The sequence below is a fragment of the Prunus avium genome, chromosome 6 (assembly GCF_965620075.1).
Source record: "Prunus avium chromosome 6, drPruAviu1.hap1.1, whole genome shotgun sequence".
In the NCBI taxonomy this organism is placed as follows: domain Eukaryota; kingdom Viridiplantae; phylum Streptophyta; class Magnoliopsida; order Rosales; family Rosaceae; genus Prunus; species Prunus avium.
The window spans coordinates 7,083,965-7,101,648 of NC_142289.1; the positions used below are offsets into that span (position 1 = coordinate 7,083,965).

Sequence of the window (17,684 nt, forward strand, 5' to 3'; positions counted from 1 at the left end):
ATCTTACATGGTTGAAAAACTAAGTAAAAGTATGCAAGCACAGAATTGACAATGTATCACAGCAACAACCATATGCAAGCACAGAATTGACTATATATCATAGCATATTCAATTCAAGCTCTGCACCTCAGGACAATTCTCAATCATATTTTGGCCTTTGTCATCTTTGGCACGAAGGGCCAAAGCTCAGAAGTCAAATCTTTTTACCAACCAATTGTACGTACTCTAAACTAATGTGAACAATAAGCAGCACTTGGTTGGTTCACTGTCAAGATCACTGTCCCAAATAAAGTATAATTTAAGGGAAACAAAAGAGAAAGCTAATCAAGCTAATAACACAGACCTTAGAAACCAGCTTCTCTTATTGTAAAGTCACACAATCTGATACAGATTAGAAAGGGGCAAAAGTTTTTGTTCATGCCTTTCCAAGAACATATGGAAATGGAACAAAATTTATATATAATAAGTTAGCAACTGATTCATATCCAGCTAAAATGTAAAACCTGACAACAAGTTTCTTCTTTCTAAAGGTACAAATCCAAACAATGTAAGAAGCATAATTCTAAAACCAAGGGTAAACCAATTGCACCTGTCATAAACCAATTCAAAAGGTTTATAAGATTTCCATGCCAAAGATGATTCATATGGAGCTTAGCTTAATCTTGAGTTGCTGCTCCTTGGTTAAGCTCTGCAAATCTCATGCCAACGCGCATTGAATGCTTAAGGAACTTTTCTGCGCACCTACGAACACAAGAATCCTCCTGCTTGGTCAGGGCTTTGCGCTGAAAGGTGTCTACACAGTCAGTAAAGCATCTCTCCACCAATGAATTATACATCCTCAGGCTGCAATTTTGGACAAACATATCAGAAATCGGAGACTTAATAATTATAACTCATGATAATCATCATCTGCGTATACAAACCTGTACTTTTTTACACTGAAATTACATCCTAATTCCGTATTTTCAATACACAATTATGCACACACAAAAATCGTCTTGTGGGTTCTTCATGATTTGTATTTCTCTAAGATTTCAATCTACCATGCACCATATCAGAAAATGTCTCACTAGATATATATTTCAAGAACAAGAAATAGACACAGACACTCCATTTTCACACAGCACAAACATATATTTACAAATATTTTATACATAAAAAGACACACAAACCTGTCACGAATCTGAAGCTGGTCGATCAAGGTGGCCATTCTATGCTTATCTTCTTCAGGAAGACCCTCCAAGTCCGCTGCCAGCATGCCCTTGTCCATCTTCGTCTTTGATTCCAACAATTTTAGGGTTTTAGGGTTTAGAGCCTCTGTCTTAAACCCTTTAACGCATTTAGGCCGGCTGCTGGCAGATCCTCCAAGTTTTTGGTAATTCAAATTTTGACCATAGGGGCCCACTTAATAATATAGAAAATAGTGGGGCCCCACAGGCCCAACGGCAAGTTTGCTCCCCAAATCCAAATTCAAACTAGAAAAGCGAGGCCCAAACTTTTGTGTTCTGTATCTACCAACGGTATTGTCAATTAGTTTCAAAACCACCTTCTTCTTCCCTCTAATCTACTGCTTTCAGTTACAATTCCCTCCTCTCTATCTCTCTCTCTGCAAATTCAACTCCCCAACCTCTCTCTTTCTCTTCAAGCGCAAGCTAGATTTTTCTTCTCTAATGGAGGGTGGTCTAGTTCTAGATAGTTCTGCAACTCCAGCAAAAGCCAACCCCAATTCAAGTTCTAAGGTCAGGGTCATTGTGAGGGTTCGTCCTTTTCTTTCCCACGAGATCGCTGACAATAACGGAGATCAGATGCCGTGTGTTTCAGTAATTGAACAAGAATGTGAGTCTTCTACTGAGGAAGTGGCTGTTTATCTCAAAGATAAAGAATCAAGGTGAGGGATTTTCTTAGTTTTCTGTCAGATAATTCGAAGAAATTTATTGGGTTTTATCTTTTTTGGAAGCTGGGTTTTGAATTATGGATGATTTTTGGTTTTCTGGATGTAGCCGAAACGAGTGTTACCGGTTAGACTCTTTCTTTGCCCAAGAGGACAACAATGTTGGTCGGATCTTCTACAGAGAAGTGAGCCCTTTGATTCCAGGACTCTTTCATGGCTGCAATGCTACGGTGTTTGCCTATGGAGCTACCGGAAGTGGAAAGACTTACACTATGCAGGTTTGAATTTGATTTATCCAAAAAGATGAAAGTTTTGTTGGGTTCAGTGTTTTTTCCCTCATTAGTAAGGCATTTAAGTTTGATGAAGGCATTAATTTGGTTAATCATGGACATTTCTATGAATGTGGAAAGTTCAATGCATTGATTGGCCCCAAAAAACTTTGTATTAGGATCAATGAAGTACTGAACTTCATCTCTACTTTTCCCTTAAGAAAATGAAAATTCTGAATTATATGGTAGTGTTGTCTACAAAAAATTTTGTGTTGCCCAAGTAACTAAATGCAGCTTCAAGTGTTCGCTTTGAAGAATTTTCTTCTGCAGTATTTAATTCAGCATGTGATTGATGTGCCAGGGCACAGATGAGATGCCGGGTCTAATGCCGCTGGCCATGTCCACAATCATGTCTATGTGCCAGTGCACAGGAAGCACAGTTGAAATTTCATACTACGAGGTCTATATGGAGAGGTGTTATGACCTGTTAGAGATCAAAGCCAAGGAAATTGCGGTTTTGGATGACAAAGATGGGCAGATTCATCTTAGGGGACTCTCTCGGGTCCCTGTAAAGTCCATGCCTGAGTTTTATGAGGCTTTTTCTTGTGGGATTCAGAGGCGGAAAGTCGCACATACAGGTCTGAATGATGTTTCTAGTAGGAGCCATGGGGTCCTTGTGATTGCCGTTTCCACTCCTTGTGATGATGGTTCTGCGGCTGTTGTTACTGGGAAGTTGAATCTCATAGACTTAGCAGGTCTTTTTCGTATTCCTAACCTTTTTCCAGTAGCTTAAGTAAGGTGAAATTCACTAGGGAATTGAGTTTATGGTTTTTGTCTTCTCATATTTAATCTACATGTGTACTTCAAACAGGCAATGAAGATAATAGAAGAACTTGCAACGAAGGGATTCGTCTACAAGAGAGTGCAAAGATCAACCAGTCCTTGTTTGCCTTGTCTAATGTCATTTATGCATTGAACAACAACTTATCCCGAGTTCCCTACAGGGAGAGTAAATTGACTCGTATATTGCAAGACTCGCTAGGTGGGATGAGTCAGGCTTTGATGGTTGCTTGCTTGGTATGGAGTTTGAGTTAGCAATGCTTTGGTCTGGCCTGTCACTTGTATTTTTTTTCGGTGATTTATTTTGTAATCCATTTTTCTTTGATAATAGAATCCAGGAGGGTACCCGGAGTCTGTTCATACTGTCAGCTTGGCAGCTCGGTCACGCCACATCACCAATTTTGTTCCTTCAGCTCAGAAGCAAGAGACTCCAAAGGTTAAAGTTGACATGGAAGCCAAACTTCGTGCTTGGCTTGAATCAAGAGGAAAGACAAAGAGTGCACAAAGAATTCAAGCATTCAATTCTCCCTTGTTGGGGAAAACTCCAAGTTCTTTTGCCAATGTCAAGAAACCCACCATCAACCTCAGCTCTGTGAAAGCCAAGGTTATGACTAACAGAAGCGCCTGTAATGCCAAAGAAAGGTACAAGTAACTAGTTGAATGGTACATCCTTATGCTATGTACTACTCACTCTTGCCTGATTTGTTAACATTTTTTGCAGGACAATCACTGTGCCTTTCAGGAACATTTTCTATAATAAAAGCACCGTTGATTCTAATTTTGAGGTAATTACTATTTAATAATGAAACTCCCATTGATTAACATTATCATTCTATCGTGTATTGTGTAACTCTGGTTTTCACATTATTGGGAATGATTATTGGCTAACAACTTTAGAAAAAAGTTCTAGTTTAGTAGCTCCACATGGGAATGAAACGCTACTAAATGCATTCCAAGTTAGTTATCATATTATATGTCATTGTGTATTTATGAGTCTGAATTGCTTTTCAGAGTCTGCAATTAGCTGGTGATAAAGAAGAGGGCAATGCTGGAGCTGGTGAATCTGTATTGGAATCAAATACAAGTTTACCTGGTATTTTTCTGCTATGCATGAATTGTTTACTTGCTATGCTGCTTCAAACACCCTGAACAAATTGAATGACTGTCTTATTTTTGCATGTTTAGTTATTTGAAATATTAATAGCTTCTATATTGATATCTGCATAGGTGAGGCATCAAACCAGGAGGAAAGCTCTGCCAGAAATTTCGACTCATCACCTGTCAGTGAGAGGAAAAGCACACTACGACGTTCCTTAAGAAAAGCTCTCTCTCCTCTCAACACCAATATAAAGCAAAAGCCCCTCAATGAACCCTTATTCACAAATGGAGATTGCACCCTCCTCTTTGAGCCAGAGACTCCAAAAACTCCTCCTCCGGAGAGGAACAATAGAAGTCAAAAAACACGCACCCCACTTCATAAATTCACTGCTTGTGGGTCAAACTTAAAGGTACAATTGTTACTTGTAACTCCATAAGTTTAAGCTGTTGAATATGCGATCCTCATCTCTCTGTTTCTTATTTCACAGAACGTCCTGCTTAAAGAGTATATTGACTTCTTGAATACAGCCAACAGGTAACGGTTCATTGTCTTTTCAAAACATCCTCATTTTCTTTTCTTTCATTTTTTTACACTCAATTGTACAAATGAAATTTAACTGTTCTTTGTTAATTGCAGGGAGGAGCTACTGGAGTTGAAGGTTCATGTCAAACAAACAGCACATATTTGTGTTCTTAAAACTGATTTGCTGCCTTCTGAATTTCTCCCTCTTTTGTGTATCATTCAGGGAATAGGTGTCAAAATGGCTGAATACATAGTTGAGCTCAGAGAAACAAGCCCTTTAAAATCGGTAAGCAAAACTCAATGAAATGAACTTTGAATTACATTTAACAGATAATTCTGAAGTTGAATATGTCATGTTTCAGCTGAGTGATTTGGAGAAAATAGGCCTCTCATCTAAGCAGGTGAACTTAAAAGATAGTTTTACATTCGAGTCAAAACTTTTTCCATTAGATGATGTATTAGATGCTAATCTACTTCTAAATTTTGTTTAACAGATTGTTAACCTGTTTAATAAAGCTGCGGTGGGAGTATTTGACAAGCAAACAAAAGCAACTCCCAGTTGCTCAGAGATTTCACAGGTCGAGTAGTAAGCATTATGAAGCAGAGTCTGTACAATTAGCTCATCAGATTCCATGCTGATGTGAATTACATGTGTCCTTGTAAAACTAAAAAAGACCTTCTCTGTTGGATTTGTGTAGCCTTGCAATGTACTACAGATTAATTTTAGCCTTGCAATCTTTTTTATTTATTTTTTCTTGCAATCTTTTTTATTTATTTTTTACAGGACAATGCTTGGCTCGCCACATGTTGTTTTGTTTTGTTTTGTTTTTTTTTGGTTTCACTGACTCTCCCTCTCTCTTCTCACCCACTCTCCTCTCCTCCCCCAGCTCTCTCTTCTCTCATCTCCCCATCTCTGTCTCTTCCCATATTTCTTTTTTTGTTTCCTTTTTTTTTTTGTTTCACTGACTCTCCCTCTCTCTCTTCTCACCCACTCTCCCCAGCTCTCTCTTCTCTCATCTCCCCATCTCTGTCTCTTCCCTTGTTTTTTTTTTCACCGACTCTCCCTCTCTCTCTTCTCACCCACTCTCCTCTCCTCCCCCAGCTCTCTCTTCTCTCTTCTCCCCATCTGTCTCTTCCCCTGCAACTATTTAGAAGAAATTTTCAGCCCCTTTCTCTTCCCATCACTACTCCATCATCATCACCCAAACACTACGTATTGATTTCTCTCCTTTATAATTTTTAATTTTATTGAGTTATTTATTGGGGAGTTTTGGAAATTTTGGGAATGGTGGAAGAGAGAGCACGGGAGGCGAGGAGAGGCGAGTGGGTGAGGGAGAGAGAGAGTTGTGAAAGAAAAAAAAGATAAGAAAGAAAAAAACAGGTGTCATTTTGTAAGAGGCCACATTTTGTATGGAGAAGAAATGGCTATATCACGAGCTAAGCATTGTCCTTTTTTATATATAAGTTACACATCTTCTCTGGCCAACTTCCCTAGCCAATTAGACCCATCCACTCTAACCAACTACACATTCGCTCTAGCCAACTAGACCCATCCACTCTAGCCAACTTCCCCAGGCCCAAGTCTACAACATGCAATCTTTATTTGCAATCTTATCTGGTTATGGCATTGAGGCTGTTTTCAATAATCTTTCAATTACAGAAAAAGACAAGAGAGTAGAATTCCACTTTTCTCCACTACTTTCACATTATTTTGTTGGGTTACAAATCCTTAAATAATTTGTTTGGTTAATGGCATATTTAAAACTTAATTGAAATTTCTTTTAGATAAGTTTAAAGTCTTGTTAACACATGTACATTAAAATCTCTTCCAGATAAGTATAAATCTTGTTGACCTGTTGTGTTCTTTTTCGCCAATCCTTAAATAATGCACAAAGACGTCACCATTATCTCCAAAACCGTAATTAATCCCACAAATTAAAGTAAAAGAAAGGAGCTAGTTTTCATTCATAACATCAAAAACTCCCTCTCTTTCTCCTCACAATTACATAAAATATGATCCACCAAGTCAAACAAACACCTCAGAAGCCCACATACATATATAGATACTACTTTTGTACAATGAAAACAGACACAAGCAGGCATGCCTGGGATCACCCTTATCAAATCTTAGCCTAGAAGGATCTGCAAAGAGACGCCCATGACCACTTTATTCTAAAACTCAGTTCCTAACTCGGTTCCTAAAACACACAAACTTGGTATTTTGGATCATAAAAACCACACACGACGCATAGATTACTTGCTACAATATTACAAGTCCATCATCCTCTGCTTCAAAAGCTGTCATCTTTCTTTCACTTTCCACACTTACAGGGGTTGCAGGTGCAGTTGTCTCCACACTTGCATCCACTCGCAGCAGCAACACCCATCTCAGAAGCCTCAAAATGACTGCAAATAAAAAACCCAATTACAAATTAATTAGCAAAAAAATTAGCACAAAATCTTCAAATAAGAAAAGTGTAAAAAAATATCATATGGGATTTCGTGGATGTGACCAAATACATACGAGGTTTGAGGTGCAACCCCCATTTTAAGGGTCTCAGTTGTGGTGCTCTGTTCCATGGAAATATCTGGGCACATCTCGGACCTGCATGAAGATTCATAAACACCCACATAATGAAAAATGATATCAATTTGACCAGGGCTTGATTTAAAGACAACAAAAAAAGAAAGAGAAAAAACAGAGCAGAAAATTTTTCTGGGGAAGTTTTCTTTTCTGGTTTCCAGGAAAACAAACAGAAACTTACCCTCCACATCCGCTGCCGCACTTGCATCCAGGCCCACAACCACATTTGCCTTCACAGCACGACGACATTTTTGGAATGAGATAAAAAATCACAACGGAAATTTATGATCAAATTGATATAAACCAGATAAACACTAACTCTCATACGAACGAGTTTTACGGAAGGCCATGACCCTCAATTTGTAGTGCAGGGGAGGAGGGAGTGGGGTTATGTGCACCGTACACGAGTCATGATCATACTTCATGTCCATCCATGCATATCGGTCCAATCCCTTTTTGCCTATTTTCTTCCACGTATCTGTCCGTTTTCCCTCGCGTCTTTATGGCCTACATTGTTAGGGTGGGTGTTTCTGGTGTCTTCTGAAACTGTACCTCTTCCTTTAAGTTTCTCCACCGTTGGATTACTGATGCGTAAGATCAAATTGTGATCAATGGATCTGATGGAGATGATGTGCATGGCTTACCTCCTCAATGATCAATCATATTCGTGTGATCCTATCTGCCAATTAGTATTTGAGTATATGGAAAACATAGTAAATTATGAAAATATCTTTGCCTTTTTTTACCCATAACAGCTGGAATTCTATATTATCCAGCATGATTATAGAAAATAAAATAGTAATCACAGATAATATAGCACAGAAAAGAAAATTACGATGATAAATGAAACAAAATCATCGTCACATATTCAGTAACAATAACTCCAAGCACTAACTTTTATCACTATTTTCAGTGAACCATTGAGTTAATAGTTGCACGTAGCATAACTCCAAGCACCAATTTTGTTCCTTCAGCTCAGAAGCAAGAGACTCCAAAGGTTAAAGTTGACATGGAAGCCAAACTTCGTGCTTGGCTTGAATCAAGAGGAAAGACAAAGAGTGCACAAAGAATTCAAGCATTCAATTCTCCCTTGTTGCAGAAAACTCCAAGTTCTTTTGCCAATGTCAAGAAACCCACCATCAACCTCAGCTCTGTGAAAGCCAAGGTTATGACTAACAGAAGCGCCTGTAATGCCAAAGAAAGGTACGAGTGACTAGTTGAATGGTACATCCTTATGCTATGTAGCCTGATTGGTTAACATTTTTTGCAGGACAATCACTGTGCCTTTCAGGAACATTTTCTATAATAAAAGCACCGTTGATTCTAATTTTGAGGTAATTACTATTTAATAATGAAACTCCCATTGATTAACATTCTCATTCTATCGTGCATTGTGTAACTCTGGTTTTCACATTATTGGGAATGATAATTGGTTAACAACTTTAGAACAAAGTTCTAGTTTTGTTTACACCCAAAATAAACAGCCAATGAGAACAAGACACGTGGAGGAAATCAAGCATGGTCAGGAAAGCCCTAGGCATCCTACCTACCGATCGCTCCGTTTAGGGCAACCCCCCCTGGGACACGTGGCATGCTCCCAAGCGACGTCCACAGTCCCACATCGAAATTATCAACAAAATGCACACCTCCCAAGACCTATAAAAGAGGCCAACTATCCCAAAATAGAGGTAATAAGAACTAACGGCATATAAGCCTATTGATCTGTCAGTTGAACTTTCTATTCCCGAACTTACTTAAGCATCGGAGAGCCTTCGGCCGGTACCACACCAGTGCCTTGGGTCTTACCGAGCGTTCTCTCATTTTTGCAGATCACACTCCCTACCGAGGCCTTAAGGATTCCGAAGGCATTAAATTACTAAGTTGACCCTCAAAGTCAGAGAACCACTTTTTGGCGTCAACAAGTTTAGTAGCTCCACATGGGAATGAAATGCTACTAAATGCATTCCAAGTTAGTTATCATATTATATGTCATTGTGTATTTATGAGTCCGAATTGCTTTTCAGAGTCTGCAATTAGCTGGTGATAAAGAAGAGGGCAATGCTGGAGCTGGTGAATCTGTATTGGAATCAAATACAAGTTTACCTGGTATTTTTCTGCTATGCATGAATTGTTTACTTGCTATGCTGCTTCAAACACCCTGAACAAATTGAATGACTGTCTTATTTTTGCATGTTTAGTTATTTGAAATATTAATAGCTTCTATATTGATATCTGCATAGGTGAGGCATCAAACCAGGAGGAAAGCTCTGCCAGAAATTTCGACTCATCACCTGTCAGTGTGAGAGGAAAAGCACACTACGAAGTTCCTTAAGAAAAGCTCTCTCTCCTCTCAACACCAATATAAAGCAAAAGCCCCTCAATGAACCCTTATTCACAAATGGAGATTGCACCCTCCTCTTTGAGCCAGAGACTCCAAAAACTCCTCCTCCGGAGAGGAACAATAGAAGTCAAAAAACACGCACCCCACTTCATAAATTCACTGCTTGTGGGTCAAACTTAAAGGTACAATTGTTACTTGTAACTCCATAAGTTTAAGCTGTTGAATATGCGATCCTCATCTCTCTGTTTCTTATTTCACAGAACGTCCTGCTTAAAGAGTATATTGACTTCTTGAATACAGCCAACAGGTAACGGTTCATAGTCTTTTCAAAATATCCTCATTTTCATTTCTTTCATTTTTTTTAACACTCAATTGTACAAATGAAATTTAACTGTTTTTTTTTTTTGTTAATTGCAGGGAGGAGCTACTGGAGTTGAAGGTTCATGTCAAACAAACAGCACATATTTGTGTTCTTAAAACTGATTTGCTGCCTTCTGAAATTCTCTCTCTTTTGTGCATCATTCAGGGAATAGGTGTCAAAATGGCTGAATACATAGTTGAGCTCGGAGAAACAAGCCCTTTAAAATCGGTAAGCAAAACTCAATGAAATGAACTTCGAATTACATTTAACAGAGTAATTCTGAAGTTGAATATGTCATGTTTCAGCTGAGCGATTTGGAGAAAATAGGCCTCTCATCTAAGCAGGTGAACCCAAAAGATAGTTTTACATTCGAGTCAGAACTTTTTCCATTAAATGATGTATTAGATGCTAATCTACTTTTAAATTTTGTTTAACAGATTGTTAACCTGTTTAATAAAGCTGCGGTAGGAGTATTTGATAAGCAAACAAAAGCAACTCCCAGTTGCTCAGAGATTTCACAGGTCAAGTAGTAAGCATTATGAAGCAGAGTCTGTACAATTAGCTCATCAGATTCCATACTGATGTGAATCACATGTGTCCTTGTAAGACTAACCCTCTCTGTTGGATTTGTGTAGCCTTGCAATGTACTACAGATTAATTTCAGCCATGCAATCTTTTATTTTTATTTTTTATAGACAAGCGATATTTTTAGAACACATCCGCTCTTGCCAACTACCCCTATCCGCTCTAACCAACTTAGTTAGGCCTAAGTTGGTTACTACACCTATCCGCTCTAACCAACTTAGTTAGGCCCAAGTCTACATCTTGCTTGCAATCTTATCTTGTTTTGCCATGTTGCAATCTTATTTGGTTTTGCCATGGTTTTGCCATGTTGAAATCTTATTTGATGTTGAAATCTTATTTGATTTTGCCATTACAAACAGGTGAAAGTGCTCTTATACCATTGAGGCTATTCTCAATAATCTATCGATTACAGAAAAAAAAAAAAACATGAGAGTAGCATTCCACTTTCTCAAGAAAAAGTTGATGGTTCTCCACTACTTTCACATTATTTTGTTGGGTTACAAATCCTTAAATAATTTTTTTGATTAATGACATACTTAAAGCTTAATTGAAATTTCTTCTAGATAAGTTTAAGGTCTTGTTAGCGCATGTACATTGAAATCTCTTCCAGATTAAGTATAATATCTTGTAGACCTGCCGTGTTGTTTTTGCAAATCCTTAAATAATGCACAAAGATGTCACCATTATCACCAAAACCATAATTAATCCCACAAATTAAAGTAAAAGAAAGGAGCTAGTTATCATTCAAAACATCTAATACTCTCTCTCTTTCCTCTCACAATTACATAAAATATGATCCACCAAGTCAACAAACACCTCACAAGCCCACATACATATATAGATTACTACAATTGTACAATGAAAACAGACACAAGCAGGCATGCCTGGGATCACCCTTATCAGATCCTAGCCTAGAAGGATCTGCAAAGAGACGGGCCATGACCACTTTATTCTAAAACCCAGTTCCTAACTCGGTTCCTAAAACACACAAACTTGGTATTTCGGATCATAAAAACCACACACGCATAGATTATTTGCTACAATATTACAAGTCCATCATCCTCTGCTTCAAACGCTGTCATTTTTCTTTCACTTTCCACACTTGCAGGGGTTGCAGGTGCAGTTGTCTCCACACTTGCATCCATTCTCAGCAACAACACCCATCTCAGAAGCCTCAAAATGACTGCAGATTCAAAACCCAATTACAAATTAATTAGCAAAAAAATTACCACGAAATCTTCAAATGAGGAAAGTGTAAAAAAATATCATATGGGATTTCATGGATGTGACGAAATACATACGAGGTTTGAGGTGCAACCCCCATTATAAGGGTCTCAGTTGTGGTGCTCTGTTCCATGGAAATATCTGGGTACATCCCGCACCTGCATGAAGATTCATAAACACCCACATAATGAAAAATGATAACAATTTGATCAGGGCCTGATTTAAAGACAACGAAAAAAGAAAGAGGAAAACAGAGCACAAAAAATTTCTGGAAAAGTTTTCTTGTTTCCAGGAAAACAAACAGAAACTTACCCTCCACAGCCGCTGCCGCACTTGCAGCCGGCCCCACAACCACATTTGCCTCCACAGCACGACGACATTTTTGGAATGAGATAAAAAATCACAACTGAAATTTATGATCAAGTTGATATAAACCAGATAAACACTAACTCTGTGTTGAACGAGTTTTATAGAAGACCACGACCCTCAATTTATAATGCAGGGAGGAGAGAGATGGGGTTATGTGCACCGTACACGTGGCATGATCATACGTCATGTCTATCCATGCATATAGGTCCAATCCCTTTATGCCTATTTTCTTCCACGTATGTGTCGGTTTTCCCACTTGTCTTTATGGCCTACATATATTAGGGTGGGTGTTTCTGGTGTCTTCTGGAACTGTAACCTCTTCCTTTAAGTCTCTCCACCGTCAGATTGCTGATGGGTAAGATCAAATTGTGATCAACGGTTCTGATGGAGATGATGTGCACGCCTGTTACGTGCCATCATGGCTTACCTCCTCAATGATCAATCATATACGTGTGATCCTATCTGCCCATTAGTATTTGAGTATATGGAAAATATAGTAAATTATAAATCTTTGAAAATATCTTTGCTTTTTTTAACCTATAACAACGGCTGGAATTCTATATTGTCCAGCATGATTATAGAAAATAAAATAGCTAATGTGGCGGTAAAATATCACAGATATTGTAGCACAGAAAAAATAAAATAGATTATTATAAATAAACTCAATCCTAGACATGTATTTATAAAAAAATTCACACACTATTTAAACATAGAAACACACCCAAAATCAACCCCAAAATCAACAATTGTATATTTTTTGGGTGTGTTTATAAATGGGTTTTGAGTGTGTATAATGATGGGTTTTGGGTGTGTTTATAAAGTGTTTTGGGTGTTTGGTTTTTTTATAATTTCAGCCCCTATTTTGGGTGTTTTAGTGAAACTCCCAAAATAAAATTACGATGATGAACGAAATAAAATCATCGTCACATATTCAGTACCAATAACTCTAAGCACTAACTTTTATCTCTATTTTCAGTGAACCATTGAGTTAATAGTTGATGCACGTAGCATAACTTATTACTTAAGTAGTATGAATTGAAGTTTCGAAAATTACACAACAAGGTGAAGAAAATGGCACATTTGGGAGTACTTCTACAAGGATTAAAAGTGTTCTCTGATAACCAAAAGCGCTTTTGACAGCGCTTGGTAAAAAATTTTAGAAGTTCTTATGGGTCATAGAAGCATTTTTTGGAGAAGCATTTGGATTTCTTATGAAAATCTCTACGTTATTCTAATAAAAACGCTTATAAGCATAAGTGTTTCTTGGAGAAGCAATACCAAATGATCCCAAATCACTTGGTAGATTATTTTGGTAAAAAATCCTTGGTAGTTTAGGTTTGTGCCAACCCAAACTATATCATTTATGCTTTGATGCTAGCAATAATTGACGTCAAGAACTAATGGCCAAGCTTGGCTTGACTTCCATGAAGGGTTTGCTTGGATTTTAGGCATGCCTAATTAGTAGGATTATGTTTTTCATTAAGACGAGCTCCATGTGAAGAAAGGTGAAAAAAGAGAGGGTTAAAGATGATAAAGAAACGCATCGAAAGGCACACGCTGGGCGATGCCAATCTGTTGCATTTGGATTATGATGTTAAAGAAGCAATAGTAGTCAACTTAATTGAAGCCTACGTGTGACATTGTGTGTTGACTCTTTAGGCCCCCTCAATATGTTCACTGAGAATGACTTGCTACCTAACCCTAAACTCAAGTCTCAGTCCTTGAAACCACACATTGTAACCAATTTTTGTTACCACCTTATAAGTTATGATGTGGTAGGATTCAGTTGCAATTATGCTCGTCACTAGAGGTTGTGATTTGATCATAATCATTTTGTAAGTTAACCGGAGAAATTGTTCACGTGCGCATAGATGTTTGATGATAACACGGCTCTTCAATTTAAATGAACAGTCCCTTATTGTCTGATATTATAAATTATAACAATGATATGTTGTGGTGGGTTCTTCAACACAGCATCTAATTTGGAAGTGGGTATTGATGATTTTTGTACTTTATCAAATGGGACATTTGAAATTATTGTACAAGGCTCGATTATTAGCCGCTCACATTATCACTTTTGAAAAATTGCATGTTAAACAATTAAACAATTAGTGGAACAAGTATCTTGTGTATTACTTTAAGTTTATCTAAGAGACCAGGAAAAGAACCAACTCAAGGATTCCATCAATCACTATGATATAATAAAGGGTGGTAGTCTTTGCTTCTATGATTAAATATATGCTACTCTCGTGAGATTGCGGTCTCAGTCCAAAGAATTTGTAGCTCAAGTAACCTCTTGCTTCTATGACTGTCTGGGTCCAAAAAATTTATAACTTAAGTAATTAAGAATAAATCGTGTTTTCCCAATATTACTTGTATCCAGTCATGGTATTTATTTACAACCTAGAGGGTACAGCACATGGGCTAAAACACCAATCAGTGTTAGAGCTCCATAACTTCGAGAAAAACTTACCTATAACGGGGATAAAACTGTTTTCCTATACCCGACCTATAACACAATGATACATGGAAAACTTATCCTATATGCGACGGCATTATTGACTAGAGATAGCAAAAAATGTTATTCCCGTGTTACATGAGAGTTTCTCTCCCATACTCTTCTCTTTTTGTAACATTGGGAAGCTCCTTCAAACAGGATTATGCAACAGTTGGGCCCACGTCCTTTCTCAGTGATGCTAAGTTTACTGTGGTGGGCCCCAAAGCCCGTTCGTCCGTTTGCCGTGGGTTGTGGAATATCACTTTCGATGTAGGTGCGCCTCATAAAGTCCATCAGTTTTTCTTTATCGCTTTTTCAGGCACATGCATGATGATTGCTTGATGCTTCTCCAATACAAGCATGGCTTTGTTCTGCAGCTTTCACCTTCAACCAGAGCCGGTCGTGAGTTTTAAAAGGCCCCAGGCGAAAATTTAAGTTAGTGTCCCTATATAATTAATGTAACTAATTATTAATTTATATCAACACAATCAAATAAAAACGATTGATTAGATGATGATTTGGGCAAGAAGAAGAGAGAAAATTGGGAGAAGAATAGATGATGATGGATGAAGAAAGAAAAAGAGAGATAATAAGAATGATATATCTTGTTCATCTGAATAAATTATTTAAAAACTATTCTTTAGTTACCTATAACTTTTGATACAGAAAGGCCAAGGACATGACGGCTGCGACTTATGAGAGTTTGGTATTTGGCTGAGCAATATTTTTGATGCAAAGCAAATCTGATCTTGCTTTTGGTGAAAACATTAAAATCAAATTCAAACGCAAATACATATGGTCTAAGGAGAAAATGTTGTGTCCCTTAGAGCAACTCCACCCATTTGCCCTTAGCCATGGCAAGGGGGGAGCTAGGGCAGCAACTATTCACGTGAATAGTGGTTGCCCTTGCAAATAGTATATTTTGTGTTTCCACCCGTTGCCATGGCTAAGGGCAATTACTATTCATTTTTTTGTTTTTTTCACAAATTTTTTTATCTCAATAATTAATTCGGATAATATTTTCGGGTAATATTTTATTTTTAAAACCTAAAGAATTAATTTTGAGAATATTTCGGATAAGATTTCTTTTAATTATATTTTGTTTGATGTATTGAATGTGTTGAAAATTTTGTGTAGAAAATGAAAAATAATAGAAGGAAAAGAAATTATAAGAGGATTTTGTGTTGAAAATGAAGAAGAATGGTAGGTATTTATAGAAAAACAGTTCATAACTTTTTGGTGAATTTTTAAATAATTATTCGAATTTTTTTCACATTTTTTTTGTAGATTATTTTCAATTTTTTTTGTTATCTCAATCGGATAAAATTTTGGTATTTATAGAAGAAAAAAAATCAGTAATTTTTTTTTAAAAAAAATTCGATTTTTTTTCATTTTTTTATTGCACAAAAATTGGCTGCCGTTGGATTGGAGAAAAAAATTTGATCGGAGAGCCCAGAGCGCGACATGTGGACTTTAGCAGCATTGTAGCACGTGGAGCACTGTAGCGCGTACTATAGCGCTAACATCGCGTATGACGTCATCCAACCCGCGAGTTGGACCTCGGGCTGAACTGGCCTTCGGGCCAGCCCGACTTGCTGGGACCTGCACCTTGCCCGGGCTTGGGCTCACCGCTGGAAACTCCTTTTTTTGGTTTTCTCCCCCAGCCTTGGGCTAGGCTCATGACTGGAACTGCTCTTATATAATTGGGCCCTGGGTTGTCGCCTTGGGCCAGGGTCTGCCCTGCCTTCCACCGAAATGATGGTGGGGAATTGCAATGAACCAAGAACAAAAGCCTGCAACATGAACAAAAGCTAGTAAAGAAGGTGTTGTTGGATTGGTAAATGAGGTCTTTTGATCAATTTACACGAGGAACGACTAATTTTACTCAACAAACGAACACGTTACGTTCCTGAGGTAAATTCGTTGAGTAATTTACCTAACGAACAAGGCTATTTACCTCACGAACGACTTGTTGTCGTTCGTAGTGTAAAATGTATTGTTGGATTGGTAAATAAGGTCTTTTGGTCAATTTACACGAGGAACGACAACTTTTACTCAACAAACGAACACCTTACATTCTCGAAGTAAACTACCGCGTTCGTCGAGTAATTAACCTAACGAACAAGTCAATTTACATCACGAACGACTCTTTGTCGTTCGTAGTGTAAAAGGCATCGTTTGATTAGTAAATAAAGTTTCTTGGTCAGTGTATTTATCTCTTTAAGCATCTACACACTAATCTTAGTGTCTCTACACTCAATGACTTGAGACTAATTATCCTCACAATCATGTAAATATAGTGTGTACCAGTTTTTGCAGATGATCAATGCCCAATTGATAATCTTATGATTAAGAACGTTTAGGAAATCATGTGGAAATATGAAAGGTCTCTTTATATCCAATCCAATTGATAATCTCATGTTGAATGGTGTTTATGGGCATATATCACGTATTTCATCTTTTGTAGCATGGACGAAAGCCTAAAACATTGCTGAACTTGCAGTTGTAGTTATTTTTTGCAGTGTCATGCAAGTGCGTATACTTATGTAATTTGATAGCGCATGTATGCAATTCTCACTTTACAATATGCAATTGAATATACTTGTATGTAATTTCGTAGCATTAATTTATGTACAATTCTAGTTTACAATATGCAATTTCGTATATGGTGTCAAAAAATTGCATAAATTGTATATATGCAATTGAGCATAAACTGAAGTATCATATTGTGAACCTTCATGTGATTGTATACGAGTGAATTCTTGCATAGCCTATGTACAATTGCATATACTATTTCACAAAGGAACTTCAACAAATAAAATGTCAAAGACTTTATAACTCGAGGCCGCTCATCTCTAGAAATGCAACCATAACACCCAGATATACAAGTCAGCACTTCGTGAGGATACTCCAATTTTATCTGCAAACACATATTTGTTTGGGTCAATAGATCAAGTAATTAAGTAGATGGGCACATACAGATTGAGATTAAATTCACTTGAGGGAGAAAAGGATCACAGTGGGGTGTCTGGTGCTTTGATGAAAATTTCTAAAATATTTCACAATTAGGAAAAGCTATGGACTACGGCAATGGGCACATGA

The 17,684-nt window shown here is 37.5% G+C and overlaps 5 protein-coding genes across 7 annotated transcripts; 2 read left to right on the forward strand and 3 right to left on the reverse strand.

The window, feature by feature from the left end:
• Window positions 1-344: 344 nt before the first annotated feature.
• On the reverse strand, window positions 345-1,336 carry LOC110766217 (mitochondrial import inner membrane translocase subunit Tim9). Its single transcript, XM_021969506.2, has 2 exons — window positions 1,173-1,336; window positions 345-843 (listed from the first exon to the last, which is right to left on the reverse strand). The coding sequence occupies exons 1-2, from the start codon at window positions 1,268-1,270 to the stop codon at window positions 657-659; spliced, it is 285 nt and encodes a 94-aa protein (XP_021825198.1). The 5' UTR covers window positions 1,271-1,336; the 3' UTR covers window positions 345-656.
• Window positions 1,337-1,493: 157 nt separating this feature from the next.
• Window positions 1,494-10,597, forward strand: LOC110766215 (ATP binding microtubule motor family protein). Of its 3 annotated transcripts, none has more exons than XM_088255359.1 (13): window positions 1,494-1,888; window positions 2,001-2,169; window positions 2,522-2,915; window positions 3,032-3,237; window positions 3,332-3,642; window positions 3,722-3,785; window positions 4,012-4,093; window positions 4,228-4,508; window positions 4,587-4,633; window positions 4,736-4,757; window positions 4,845-4,907; window positions 4,984-5,022; window positions 10,345-10,597. In XM_088255359.1, the coding sequence occupies exons 1-13, from the start codon at window positions 1,671-1,673 to the stop codon at window positions 10,435-10,437; spliced, it is 1,989 nt and encodes a 662-aa protein (XP_088111485.1). In that variant the 5' UTR covers window positions 1,494-1,670; the 3' UTR covers window positions 10,438-10,597. The 3 variants fall into 3 exon arrangements, with proteins under 3 accessions (XP_088111485.1, XP_021825195.2, XP_088111484.1); XM_021969503.2 differs by lacking the exon at window positions 10,345-10,597 and adding an exon at window positions 5,116-5,369; XM_088255358.1 differs by lacking the exons at window positions 4,984-5,022; window positions 10,345-10,597 and adding an exon at window positions 5,116-5,369.
• On the reverse strand, window positions 6,557-7,560 carry LOC148293560 (metallothionein-like protein type 2). Its single transcript, XM_088255360.1, has 3 exons — window positions 7,387-7,560; window positions 7,146-7,226; window positions 6,557-7,027 (listed from the first exon to the last, which is right to left on the reverse strand). Exons 1-3 carry the CDS (start codon window positions 7,452-7,454, stop codon window positions 6,934-6,936), a joined length of 243 nt encoding a protein of 80 aa, XP_088111486.1. The 5' UTR covers window positions 7,455-7,560; the 3' UTR covers window positions 6,557-6,933.
• Window positions 8,167-9,635, forward strand: LOC110766212 (kinesin-like protein KIN-10B). Its single transcript, XM_021969497.2, has 4 exons — window positions 8,167-8,408; window positions 8,476-8,539; window positions 9,230-9,311; window positions 9,446-9,635. The coding sequence occupies exons 1-4, from the start codon at window positions 8,215-8,217 to the stop codon at window positions 9,535-9,537; spliced, it is 432 nt and encodes a 143-aa protein (XP_021825189.1). The 5' UTR covers window positions 8,167-8,214; the 3' UTR covers window positions 9,538-9,635.
• Window positions 10,598-11,206: 609 nt separating the features above from the next.
• On the reverse strand, window positions 11,207-12,189 carry LOC110766218 (metallothionein-like protein type 2). The gene is made up of 3 exons (XM_021969507.2): window positions 12,029-12,189; window positions 11,794-11,874; window positions 11,207-11,675 (listed from the first exon to the last, which is right to left on the reverse strand). Exons 1-3 carry the CDS (start codon window positions 12,094-12,096, stop codon window positions 11,582-11,584), a joined length of 243 nt encoding a protein of 80 aa, XP_021825199.2. The 5' UTR covers window positions 12,097-12,189; the 3' UTR covers window positions 11,207-11,581.
• Window positions 12,190-17,684: the final 5,495 nt, after the last annotated feature.

Excerpts from the sequence above, each read along its gene's own strand:
- LOC110766215 (XM_088255359.1), top strand. The coding sequence starts at position 1,671 with ATGGAGGGTGGTCTAGTTCTAGATAGTTCTGCAACTCCAGCAAAAGCC. Across the intron at positions 3,786-4,011 it reads CCGTTGATTCTAATTTTGAG|AGTCTGCAATTAGCTGGTGA; the intron begins GTAATTACTATT and ends ATTGCTTTTCAG. Across the intron at positions 4,908-4,983 it reads AAACAAGCCCTTTAAAATCG|CTGAGTGATTTGGAGAAAAT; the intron begins GTAAGCAAAACT and ends GTCATGTTTCAG.
- LOC110766212 (XM_021969497.2), top strand. The coding sequence starts at position 8,215 with ATGGAAGCCAAACTTCGTGCTTGGCTTGAATCAAGAGGAAAGACAAAG. Across the intron at positions 8,409-8,475 it reads GCCTGTAATGCCAAAGAAAG|GACAATCACTGTGCCTTTCA; the intron begins GTACGAGTGACT and ends CATTTTTTGCAG. Across the intron at positions 8,540-9,229 it reads CCGTTGATTCTAATTTTGAG|AGTCTGCAATTAGCTGGTGA; the intron begins GTAATTACTATT and ends ATTGCTTTTCAG.
- LOC148293560 (XM_088255360.1), bottom strand. The coding sequence starts at position 7,454 with ATGTCGTCGTGCTGTGAAGGCAAATGTGGTTGTGGGCCTGGATGCAAG. Across the intron at positions 7,227-7,386 it reads TGCGGCAGCGGATGTGGAGG|GTCCGAGATGTGCCCAGATA; the intron begins GTAAGTTTCTGT and ends ATCTTCATGCAG. Across the intron at positions 7,028-7,145 it reads GGGGTTGCACCTCAAACCTC|TCATTTTGAGGCTTCTGAGA; the intron begins GTATGTATTTGG and ends TTTTATTTGCAG.
- LOC110766217 (XM_021969506.2), bottom strand. The coding sequence starts at position 1,270 with ATGGACAAGGGCATGCTGGCAGCGGACTTGGAGGGTCTTCCTGAAGAA. Across the intron at positions 844-1,172 it reads CAGCTTCAGATTCGTGACAG|CCTGAGGATGTATAATTCAT; the intron begins GTTTGTGTGTCT and ends CCAAAATTGCAG.
- LOC110766218 (XM_021969507.2), bottom strand. The coding sequence starts at position 12,096 with ATGTCGTCGTGCTGTGGAGGCAAATGTGGTTGTGGGGCCGGCTGCAAG. Across the intron at positions 11,875-12,028 it reads TGCGGCAGCGGCTGTGGAGG|GTGCGGGATGTACCCAGATA; the intron begins GTAAGTTTCTGT and ends ATCTTCATGCAG. Across the intron at positions 11,676-11,793 it reads GGGGTTGCACCTCAAACCTC|TCATTTTGAGGCTTCTGAGA; the intron begins GTATGTATTTCG and ends TTGAATCTGCAG.